Source organism: Heptranchias perlo, chromosome 14, assembly GCF_035084215.1.
Source record: "Heptranchias perlo isolate sHepPer1 chromosome 14, sHepPer1.hap1, whole genome shotgun sequence".
Taxonomy (NCBI): Eukaryota; Metazoa; Chordata; class Chondrichthyes; order Hexanchiformes; family Hexanchidae; genus Heptranchias; species Heptranchias perlo.
Window position 1 is genome coordinate 35,799,806 of NC_090338.1, and position 12,713 is coordinate 35,812,518.

General features: G+C 40.9%; 1 protein-coding gene across 8 annotated transcripts in view; it reads left to right on the forward strand.

The window, feature by feature from the left end:
• The window catches only part of LOC137332430 (myotilin-like), a 112,661-nt gene that overhangs the window by 90,483 nt on the left and 9,465 nt on the right, over positions 1-12,713 (forward strand). For all 8 annotated transcript variants that reach the window (XM_067996258.1, XM_067996260.1, XM_067996259.1 and 5 more), the window contains 2 exons: positions 10,736-10,791; positions 12,274-12,409. In XM_067996258.1, the coding sequence (XP_067852359.1) occupies positions 10,736-10,791; positions 12,274-12,409 (192 nt within the window). The remainder of the gene's footprint in view (positions 1-10,735; positions 10,792-12,273; positions 12,410-12,713) is intronic.

Sequence of the window (12,713 nt, forward strand, 5' to 3'; positions counted from 1 at the left end):
GGAGCAGAGCGTTCACCCACCGTTCCCCTGCTCATGATTCTCTTCTTAAACCCTCGTGCTTTGCTGTATCTTTCCTCACTTTCAAGAGGCTCCTCAAAGTTCATCTGTTCAACAACACTTTCAGTCACCTCCTCTAACTTTTCTCCTTACTCCTGCTGAATGTCCAATTCTCCCTTCCCATTGGAGCAGCTTGGGGTGCTTTGACATATTAAAGGTGCTTTATAAATTCAAATTGTTGTTGAATTTACCATCTCATTAATCCTCGGTAGCAACAGTTCTCACATTTCTCATAGGGTTTAATGTTCCTCTAGTCATTTTGTGTAAAGTAGAGCTATCCTCTCTCAATTACCTGCACAATTAAAAAGTTAAGCCCAATTCAAAGCAGATTTTAATAATGCTTCAAGCAGGAGGAATTGACTAGAGTCTTGTCCCCTTGGGGAGGGTATCGAATTATTTACTAACTCTTCAATTGCGGAGAAATTTTCCTTACAAAAAATTAGACTCAAATTTTCTGTCTTCGGCCAAATATTTCTATTTACCTTCACTGTCAGTAGGAACCTTGCCAGGTGCAAATGCCTGATTTCCATCGTATTTAATTTAAACATGAGTCACATACTCTGAGAAATAGCCTTGGCGGAGATTCAGACTTATTTTTCTGTGTGATAAAGCTCAATGTCTAATTGGTGTTAAATAGGCTGCTTGGGGGCTCATTTTCATCTGTGCAAATGACAACCAGGGTAAATAAACCAGATCATCACTTACTTGATCTTCAGGTTAACTAATGTTCATAACTAATTCAAATAATTGCCATATGCATGGGAACATATTTAGCAGTCAGTCTTAACAATGCAAATGGAAGGAATGGATGTGCTGAGTCCTTCTCTGATAAGTCAGATTTTCCTCTCAATGGACTCAACAGGGAGGATACTACAGAGCTAAATCTGACCACTTTAAACTGAGAACCCTGTAAATGCAAGTTCTATCTAATTTACAGACGTTGCGTACATCTGAGGTTAAAACTGATTACAGGCATGAAAGGGGCCAATGCACCTCGACATCAGCCACATGGACAAATCAAAGTAACAGAAATATAGTATAGTGCATTGACAATATGCCTATGTGAACAGAACCAAAATCTGTATTGCGCATACAGACTTTAGAGTAGATTTTATCCAATGGGTGGCGGGAGGCCTGGTCCATTTTCAGGGCAAGGTCTCATCACCACGGGTGGCTCTGCTGCACAGGAGGGGAGGAAGAAGAGTGGCAGGGCTATAGTGATAGGGGATTCAATTGTAAGGGGAACAGATAGATGTTTCTGTGGCCACAAACGTCACTCCAGGATGTATGTAAAGGTATGTTGCCTCCCTGGTGCTGGGGTCAAGGATGTCGCGGAGCAGCTGCAGGACATTCTGGAGGGAGAGGGTGAACAGCCAGTAGTCGTGGTCCATATCGGTACCAACAACATAGGTAAAAAAAGGGATGAGGTCCTGCAAGGTGAATTTAAGGAGTTAGGAGATATATTAAAAAGCAGGACATCAAAGGTAGTGATCTCAGGATTACTGACAGAGCAATGTGCTAGTGAGTATAGGAACAGGAGAATAGACCGGATGAATGCGTGGCTGCAGGGATGGTGTAGGAGGGAGGGATTTAGATTCCTGGGACATTGGGACCGGTTCTGGGGAAGGTGGGACCTGTACAAGCGGGACGGATTATACCCGAGCAGGACTGGGACCAATGTCCTCGCGGGGGTGTTTGCTAGTGCTGTTGGGGAAGGTTTAAACTAGAGTGGCAGGGGGATGGGAACCTGAGCGAGGAGTCAGAAGGGAGTAAAGTTGAGGGCAGCAAGAGAGGGGAAGACCCAGGGGAAATTTACAATACAAATAGTACAAACAGTTGTTCAAGAACAAGTAAAAGGGAAAAGCGTAGAGCAGCAGAAAGAAAGTGTACTTAGGCACTAGATAAAGTGAAAACTAGAAGGCGCAAGGCGATTAACCAAGCATCAAAGCTGAAGGTCAGGCTAGAGTGTGTGGCCCAACTAAGAGTTCTATATACAAATGCACGGAGTATAAGGAATAAATTAAATAAACTACAGGCTCAAATTCAAATTGGAGGTTATGATATGATAGCTATCACTGAGACATGGCTGCAGGATGGTCAGGATTGGGAACTAAATATACCGGGTTATAAGGTCTACAGGAGAGATAGGGAAAATGGAAGAGGGGGAGAGTAGCCTTAGTGATTAGAGATGAAATCACTTCAATGATAAAGGAGGATATAACGAGAGGTAAGCAGCCAACAGAGACCTTATGGGTTGAATTGAGAAATAGGAAAGGATCTAAGACTACAGTGGGAGTTGTATATAGGACCCCTGGCAGCAGCTCTGAAGTGCTAGATTGTATAAATGCAGAGATTAGACAAGCGTGTAAGAAAGGCATAGTGGTCTTAATGGGGGACTTTAGCCTTCACATGGATTGGGAAAAGCAGACTAGCAACTGTCAGAAAGGTAGTGAATTTCTTGAGTGTGTCCAAGATAGTTTTCTACAGCAGTATGTCCTAGAGGCAACAAGGGGGCAAGCCATACTAGATTTAGCAATGAGTAATGAGCCAGATTTAGTTAACAGCTTAACTGTGCGTGAACATCTATCCAATAGCGATCATAACATGATCGAGTCAATGTAGTGTTTGAAAGGGAAAAAAGTGAATCAGCTGCTAAGATTCTAGATTTGGGTAAGGACGACTTCAATGGGATGAGACAGAGACTGTCCACAGTAAACTGGGCAAATCTGTTAATGGGTAAAACAACTGATGATCAGTGGGAAATGTTTAAAGAAACATTTAACATGATACAGAATCAGTTTATACCCCTGAGGGGCAAGAATTCTACTTGCCAAAAAAAACAGGCATGGACAACTAAAGAAGTAAGGGACAGTATAAGACATAAGGAAAGGGCATACAAAAAGGCAAAAAATGGCACAGATCCTGGCGAATGGGAAAGATACAAAGATCAACAAAGGGTCACAAAACAGATAGTAAGAGCTACAAAAAGAGAGTATGAAAAGAAACTTGCAAGGGGATATCAAAACCAATACGAAGAACTTTTATAGTTACATTAAGAAAAAGAGGGTGGTCAGGAGCAGTGTTGGCCCCTTAAAAACTGAAAGTGGGGATATGGTCATTGACAATGGGGAAATGGCAGGTATATGGAGTTAGATCACAGATCAGCCATGATCTTATCAAATGGCGGAGCAGGCACGAGGGACTGAATGGCCTACTCCTGTTCCTATGTTCCTACCATATCGCTGGCAAGCTGTGGGTGTCCCGCTGCAGCTCACGGCTCCGGGCCGCAGTAATATCACAAGGCCCAGAGGCCCACCCAGCCAGCAGGAAGGCAAGTCTAGGGGGAGGGGGCAATCACAGAGGAGGAACAGCCCAGAAAGCCAGTGGCCCACATTTTTCTTGTGGAGCCTGCAGGAGCATTCCTGCTGCTCCCCAAAAAATAATTCTAAATTTACCTTGCTGCTGCCTCGTCTGCTGTACTGCGCAGTAAAACTAAGCCGAGTGTCCACAGTGCATGCTCCACCCAATTGTCTGTCAAGATTGCAGTCAAGGTCCTACATACATGATAGGATCCCTATTTGCATGTTAAAAGGACCCCCACCTGAAACAGGCAGGCACTCTGGCCACCCAGCGGAAGGTTCTTGTGAGGATGATGGTGGTCAGGATGATGGCATATACGGAGCGGTAAGCCATTTTTGGGCTGCTACATTCCATTTATTCTTGGAGGCTTGAGTTAAAATCAATTCCATTGTGTTATAGACACGCTTGTACAAAACCAATTCTCTCCTAAGGCTATAAAAAAGAGCTGAAATTTTACTTTGCACGTTTCCTGATAATGCAACTAAATGGGGAACAATGATCAGTGAAGATAAAAAAAAAACAGGGCAACTGGCACCACCAACCAGATACGCTCAAGGACCTTGCTCTATTATTTTAGAGCAGCGTAGACTTAGATGCATTATTTCCCAGTAAAATTTTGCTTGGCAGTTTAATTGCAGGAGGGGCACACTAGAGCTGCATTGTGTTGTCAAAAAGTTGTAGGACACGTATTTGTGGCTGCAGTTTCCTGGTGTAGATAGTAAACTTCGGGTGTCAATCTCTCCATTGTTAGAAAGTGCCAAAAAAAGCAGCCAATGTCACATCAGGCTGCTCTTGTTCATCACCTAGCAACCGGTTTTACAGTAGTATTGACAAAGGCCTGGGCGCAGGCTGACTGCATGCCCCCTTTGCAATGGTACAATGCACGGCCCTTAGACACCTCGACTTTCATCACATAAAATTGCCAAAACTCTGTCCTTTGCATGCAAAAGTTCAGATGTAAATTTAACCATCACTTGCTGAACAGGACTTTAAGTTTATAGCATTTGTCACATGAAATTTACTATTAGCACCATGGTACAATTTCTCTAGATCTTTCTATGCTCTCAAAAATCATTATGGTCAATTTTGTGATAAATTGACCTTGTAACAATTGCCTCCAGCTGCTATACACTAAAGCAACAGCAAGAAATCTCCTAAACATGGTACGAACATATGAAAAGGAAAAGAGCACCTGGTCCATTAAGCCTGCACCACACCATGATGGCCAGACCATCATGGTAAACACTTCTGCACCCCACCCCCTCACCTTCCCACCCAACCCCGCAGCATGTAATCTCCTGGGAGATGCAAAAAAAGAGAAAAAACCCAAGGCCAATAAGGGAAAAATTTACTCTAAAATTCCTCTCCGACCCCCTCAGGTGATCAAAAACGGTCCAGGGAATCACATGGACCAAGTGTTATCTATAAAGACATTTAGCTTCTATATGATGCAATCTCTGCCTCAATCAGGAACCAGTCTAGTTCCCTCTTGAAGGCAGGCAGAGAGTCAGCACCCACCGTCACCAGTCGGCAACGTATTCCAGAGGCTCACAATTCTCTAGCAAAAGAAGAACCTCCTAACATCCAGTCTATTCCTACTCTTCCATAGTTTAAACTTGTGTTCCCTGGTCCTCTCCAATCTGTTAAACTGGAATAATCTATCAATAGGGACACTATCCATCCCGTTCATTATTTTATAGACCTCTATCAGGTCACTCTAAGTCTACGCTGCTCTAAAATAATAGACCAAGGTCCTTGAGCATATCTGAGTAACTGAGGTTCTTTAAGTTAGAAATCATTCTTGTAGCTTTCCTCAGGACCTTTTACAAGGCCACTATATCACCCACCATGTGGGGGGACCAAAACTGGGCACAGTACTCTAGATGCGGTCTGACTAGTGTCAAAATGGTGTCATTTGATTTATACTGAAGAGTTCTAATAATACAACCCAATACCTTGTTAGCTTTAGCTACAGTTTCTCTACGTTGGTCATAATGCTAACAACAGAACAATATTAAAAAGTGTACATTATTATATAAATTAAACATGATTAGGACAGAATTGTGGGCTGTAACAGATTTACTCATAAATCAGCTAAAGTTAGAAAAGTATACTTGACTGTAGGGATGCAATATGGAGAGCAGCATACTGTGAACTGCAAATTATTGGGATCTTCCACACAAACTTACAGGTTGTAATGAAATTTGACTTCACATGAATAATACAATTCTTGAACATAAAACAAAACACACTATCTTGTCCTTGTACAAGACCTTGGTTAGGCCTTATTTGGAATACTGCATCCTGTTTTGGTCCCCTCATATCATGGTTGATATAGAGTCTTTGCAAAAGGTTCAGAGAAGGGCCACAAGAATAATTCCCAGCTTAAAAAACCTTAGTTACCCAGAGTGGCTTAAAAAGCTGGGCCTATTCACTTTAGAGATGCATAGAATTAAGGTGATTTGATAGAGGTATCAATTATTTCAATTTAATAGATTGGGGAAGACCGGGGTCATGTGTATAAGTTACGCAAGAGTAGGGCTAGGTTAGATGTTAGGCAGTTCTTCTTTTCTCATAGGATAGAAGACCTTTGGAACAAGTTGCCAGCTTGTGCAATGAGTGCTGACTCTGCAAACCTTCAAAAGAGAGCTGGACCAGTTTCTGGCTGGGGCAGAGATTGCGTCATATAAAAGGTAGATGAAGTAGGAGTAATATAAGCATGGTCAATGTGGTCTCCTGGACTAGCTTTGATTGCCTAAGGGGGTTGGAGAGGAATTTTCCAGATTTTTCTCCCTAATTGGCCCTGGACTTTTGCCTGTTTTTTTGCTTCTTCCAGGAGATTACATGGCTGCTGGTGGGTAGGGGATTTTCTGATCATGATGCTTCACGCATCACGACTGTGGAGGCAGGCTCGATGAATCAGGCGGTCTTTTCCTGCAGTGTAATTTTCGTATGTTTGATAGTAACATTGGCCTGTGTCTATATGGTGTAATTCTTTGAACATTTATCTCCTATATTAAACATCAATAATGTGTCATTTTCCATAAATTCTTATTTCGAATGTAAAAGTTCTTACACTGTTAATATGCAGTTTATTAAAATTAATGTAAGAATGATAGGCAAGAATTAGGATCACAGTAAGTGTGATCTTGTGAGCTAACAGGCAGGGAAAGAGAGCAATCTTGGCTAATTTCCATTCTATCCCGTGGCCACCAGCTGACAAGACCCATCAGTGACACCAGTAAAGCACAAATGTTCTTGCAATGTGATTGATCTGCAGCCCTGAGGAGACAATGGGATAGATTTTCAACACATCATCTGGGTGACCATTTTTATACCCAGGAGGCAAGTTGAAAATCTACCCCAGTACTTTTCTGCAAAAAGAAAAATTCTTCCATTTTTCTCCCTTTTGCTGGGGTATGGATACCCAGCTCTGCTGCCCTCGAGTTTCTCACCCTGGTGTCTAGTCTTCGCAGTCTCTCCTCTCCTGACTTCCTCACATTTCACTTACCAGCAGATGTTACTGGATGTCAATTAGGAATGAATTATCTGGCTGATTTTTCCTTTCTGTAGAGATTAGTTAACTAAGCATAGCCTGGGTACCGATCCCCTAACTCAGTACAACATCAGCCAGTGCATTTATCCCCTGAACCATTGATGCTTGCTGCAAGATTTATCCTCGCAGATACAGCATCATTTGTTTTTCTTGCAGCACAGCTGAGAAGGACAAAGGATTTGCACGTTGGTGCACTCAGTATGCTGAATTCATGTTGCTGTGGTCAAACAAAAATCCATTCCTAGTTGACTATAGTATTCCAGTTAGCAAAAACAAGTGCTTGGAAAAACTATTCAAAGCCTAGATAAACATCAAATAAAAGATATGGTAATTCTTAAAGAACTGTCATATCATTTGTTGTGCTAACTACATGAGTTTAGCAGTGAAGAGATAATTACAGCTAGTTACGTGTAAATAGGATAGGACCTTGGGGTTTCTTTGGAAATAATCTAGACGAGCTCCAACCTGTTTTTTAATATTGCAAAATGGATTCTGAGAAGGTGTGTATACAAATTATTTTTTCATAATATAAATCAATGTAACCACACATAGTTAAGTCTGCTATAATAGCACAGAGTATGACTTCACAGACTATAATAGTCTCCATTCCAATGAGAAGCAAAATACTTGGCTATAATTTGTAATGTCAGTGCTGCATTAGGGAAATCTAACTATAGCCACAACATTTGTCAGTGACTGCTCTTACTATCAGTGATATGCTGTGGGGTTCCAGTTCAAAAGTGATAATTGCTGTTGTTGTAGTACAGTGGGAACACTATGTACACAATTTATTCCTGTTAAACAAAAACAGCATGAATATTAGGCTACTGTGGGAGGACTGCCATAGAATTCAGTTCTGCTCCTGGTTATCAAGCAAAGTGAACTTCCCTGTCAGTTTTCCATTATAGCAGATAGAATGCAGAAATGACAAGGATAATTCTATTTTTCTGCAAAATTTGGCCCATTTAATGTGATAGAGCCTGTTCAGGGTAATTATGTTTCCTTTGATGAATTAACTCTGTATTTTAAAATCCAGTTAGCTTGAGTCACCTAATACGCACCAAGCACCAAATTTAATTACTTTTGCAGTGATACAATAAGCAAACACCTTCCCAGAATGGAAGCATAGTATACTCAATATTTTTTAGCCATCAAGCAAAATATCTCTATTCCATTTCTTCTTTAATTGGTGCTGCATATAACACTCGGCTGGCCATAGAGGGTCAGGTACAATATGATCCATATGTTTGTGGTAATTCGAGCATCAGCAACACTATCTCACTCAAAATTCAGCAACAGATGAGTTTCAATCAGAGGCTGCTGAATAGGCCAACTTAGTGATGGCACTGTGGCTATATTTCATATTTAAAACTCACAACAGGATAAGAGTCCAGTTGGAACTTGTGTCTTTTATAAAGTCAAATTTTATTTATTAGGTAACTGTTACAAACTGAGTCTGCCTTGGATTATGGGTGGGAATTTCCTGGAAACTTGCGCCATTGGAATGCTGTTTCTATGTCATTGGGTCTGTTTTCCACCGCAAAAGTTCGAGGAAATGATGGCGTAAGTGAGTTATGCCACTATTCACGCTACGGCACAGTTTTGTGGGACTTTTGCCGAAATCTTTGCTGAAACTGTGAAAAGTTGATTATCGTAGCTCCGTCCCCATTCAAGACAATGGTGATCGCAGATTTCCTGGATTTATGCTATTATTCTCGCTGCATCCACTTAGACTGAGAAATCATAGCACAGGTGGGCCCTTGGTTACTTGATAACGATGTGATTTATGACTCTTACATGATTCTTAGCCGGGGAGGACCCTTAAAGCTGTGGAACTTCATCTCTACAATCTGGAATTGATCTCTCAGATTTTATTCTCTGCTTCTCTGTTACTGAGATCTTCGATTTTGCCAGTTCTGCCATCCAGAGTCCTGAAAGTGTCTGAAGGCAATATTTTAAGTACTGCTACCCCTCTCAACGTGTTCAGGAGGTCAAAGGATTGCAACGGCCTTTCATTATCATGGACGATGATGGAAGAGGAACAAAGGCAGGTGGTAGGAGAAACAGCACGTGAGGCACCATGGCTGGAGGCTGCCTCGAACTTGCTACTACCCCACTCCACAGAGTGTATAGGGAGCAAATGTCATACCAGAAAGTGTTGGAGGAGCTGTGTGCGCACAGACTGTGCCTCACCAGAGAAGTAATTGGCCACCTCTGTGAAATGCTGCAGGAAGATCTGAAGCTGCAGTCTATGGCTTGCAGGGCCTTATCTGTCGAAACAAAGGTGAACATGGCCCTCAATTTCTATGGCTCTGGTTCCTTACAGTCACCCATTGGAGATCTCTGTAACATTGGCTAGGGAGCTACGAGGACCTGCATTTGACAGGTGATAGTTGCAAGGTCAATGGGGCATCTGGGACCTTGGCAAACGACAGGAACAACAGTCTATCTCCTTAACCAATGAGATTTAAGGACTGAGAAAGAAACAGGGGAATGACGGAGAAGGCAATTGGGTGAATTAGAGTCAAATCAGCTACTGAAAGAGAAATAAAGAGAGGGAAAGAAAGATTGGATTGAGAGAGAGAAAAAAGAAACAAAGGAAAAGTAGGAAAAAATATTTAAATTTTAAAAACCTCTAAGAACAATTTACTACCTGCAGGAGTGAGACTCCACAGTTTCATTTGTTCCCTTTCAGGGCCGGAGTGGTTCAGTGGCATTGCAGGAACATAAATCTAATCATTAAAAGGGTCCTTCCCCTGTTAAGTACCAGCCCTAACTTCCTGCGGCGAGTTTAATTTGTATTTACTGCGCAAATGCAACAATTTATTAAAACTCACGGGGAGGTTGAGGGAGAGTTGCCATTTTTGCGAGGCTAACGGCGGAGTGACGCAAATCAACCATCAAGTTCTGGCAATTCGCAACCCACAGGGTATCTCTTCCTCACCGCAAATTGCTGTTCATTTACACACTAATAACGGCGTGCGCATTAAACTCAATGTTATTTTCCCAGCAACTTCAGTGCCATTAAGTTCACAAGATCATCTGCTACTTTTTTTGACAGTGAATCACGTAACTGGCACAAATAGTCAAGGGCACAATTCAAATTGAAGCAAACAAAAAAAATCTATCATGCTTTGAAAATAAAATTGCTCCAACAACCTCAAATCCATGCAGTGGGCTTTAAATATAGCGTCAATGCTATACGGCACCCAAAATTGCAGTCTACAGCTCACAGGGCCTTATCCGGCGAAACAAAGGTGACCATGGCCCTCAATTTCTGTGGCTCTGGTTCCTTACAGTCACCCATTGGAGATCTCTGTAACATTGGTTAGGGAGCTGTGAGGGCCAGCACCCATTTTTTAAATCACATTTGTCTATGGGAACATAAATTAAGATAGTAAGTGCATCAGATTAACATATATTAAAGCACATTTCATATGTAATCAAACTTTTACACTGTCCCAATTTCTTTGAATTCAGTCAGTTTTGTTGTATCCCATCTCAGCTATGTACAACTTGTTACCCATCAAACTATTTAATAGAAAAGGATTTCATAGTATTTTGATACTTAACGGAAGCATCTCAAATTTCTGGTACTATTCAAACTTTGTAAGAGCCTAATTCACAATATTTCATATGATGAATATCAATGATTTAAAGTTTACCATCTATTTCAGAACTATTTTCTAAATTCTGCTCAGGCAGTCAAGAAAAGATGCATATTAAATCTCAAAAAAATGATTTAATTTTTTTTTATTTCAGCAACAAAACTCTTCAGATAGCCAAAGAAGGCAGGTGTACCGATCACCAGCAGAAAGGTAAAGACCCAATCTGCTCTTATTGGGAATTTCTTTTTCCACTGTTATTGATTAAACACAAACTTGGTACATGACCATCAACTATTTGCGTCCATATTTTTTATAAAGTCAAAGGGAAATTGAGCGGGAGGGGGAGAATCCTATCGAACAGTTAATAATCCTAAATGTTACAAACAGAATTACCTGAACACTTATTAGCTTCTCTTAGTTACCCTGGTTACCTTATATTATCATAGAATCATAGAATGATTCAGCACAGAAGGAGGCCATTCGGCCCATTGTGCCTGTGCCGTCTCTTTGGTAGAGCTATCCAATTAGTCCCACTTTCCTGCTCTTTCCCCACAGCCCTGCAAATTTTTTCCCTTCAGGTATTTATCCAATTCCCTTTTGAAAGTTACTATTAAATTTGCTTCCACAACCCTTTTAGGCAGTGCATTCCAGATCACAACAACAACTCACTGCATAAAAATGTTTTTCCTCATGTCGCCTCTGGTTCTTTTGCCAAACACCTTAAATCTGTGTCCTCTAGTTACCAAACCTTTTGCCACTGTAAACAGTTTCTCCTTATTTACTCTATCAAAACCATTCATGATTTTGAACACCTTTATCAAATCTCCTCTTAACCTTCTCTGTTCTAAGGAGAATAACCCCAGCTTCTCCAGTCTCTCCACATAACTGAAGTCCCTCATTCCTGGCACCATTCTAATAAATCTCCTCTGCACCCTCTCTAAGGCCTGGACATTTTTCCTAAAGTATGGCACCCAGAATTGGACACAATACTCCAGCTGAGGCCTAACCAGTGTTTTATAAAGGTTTAGCATGACTTCCTTGCTTTTGTACTCAATGCCTCTATTTATAAAGCCAAGGATCCCATAGGCTTTTTTAACGGTTTTCTCAACTTGTCCTGCCATCTTCAAAGATTTGTGTACATACACCCCCAGGTCTCTCTGTTTCTGCACCCCCTTTAAAATTGTACTATTTAGTTTATATTGCTTCTCCTAATTTTTCCTACCAAAATGTATCACTTCTCTGCGTTAAATTTCACCAGCCTGTCTATGTCCTCCTGATGTCTGTTACTATTCTCCTTATTATGCTTTAGAACTGCTGGTTAGACACAGTCTGGAAGTATTGCAAACTTTTTTTTTTGTGTAGAACTCATGTAGCAGACAACCCGTGTGGGTAAAAGTTTAATCGTAAGAATATAAGAAACTGAACATGATGTTTGGCAAAAATTGAACCAGAACTAGATACTCAAATATGGCCACATAGGTACAATCTGCAGAGCAAAGTGGTATGAAGTATTTCCATATCAGTAGATGCAATCCTCCTGAAAAGTATTTCCTTATAAAAGGATTGTTCTGAAATGCACAATGCCATTTAAATGAAGGGGATAATCTATATATGCAGCAAAGCTTACGCAACAGCTTGCGGAACTATTTTTTGCATAGTAGCCATAATACAAAGATTCTAATCTTTCCATAGGCAAAAGTTCAGCTCCAGAGAGTTTGAAAATGAGAACGAATCAATCCAAGAAAAGCTCTTCCCTCCACGCTTTTTACAGAAACCAGATGAGAATATGCTTGTTCAACAGTATGGGCTCTGCAGAATCGACTGCAAGGTATATAATCCCAATTTAAAAACCTTCCGTTCCAACGTGTAAAAATAACTGCACAATGATCTTTGTTTCTGGCAAACCAATAGAGAAAACAGGTGCTTCAACATGTGCGTCTGTTGCACATTTATTGTGTAGTCAGCATGTAAATCTAGAACTGATAACTGCAAAATTGTTTGTCAGTGGTCAAAAAAAAATGTTGAAGATTCCTGTTTTAAATCTTACTCCCTAATCTTTTATTCCAGCCCCAGGATAAGAAACAGTATGCAATTTTTAAAAATTATATTTTTCTCTTGCAACATAATTTGGA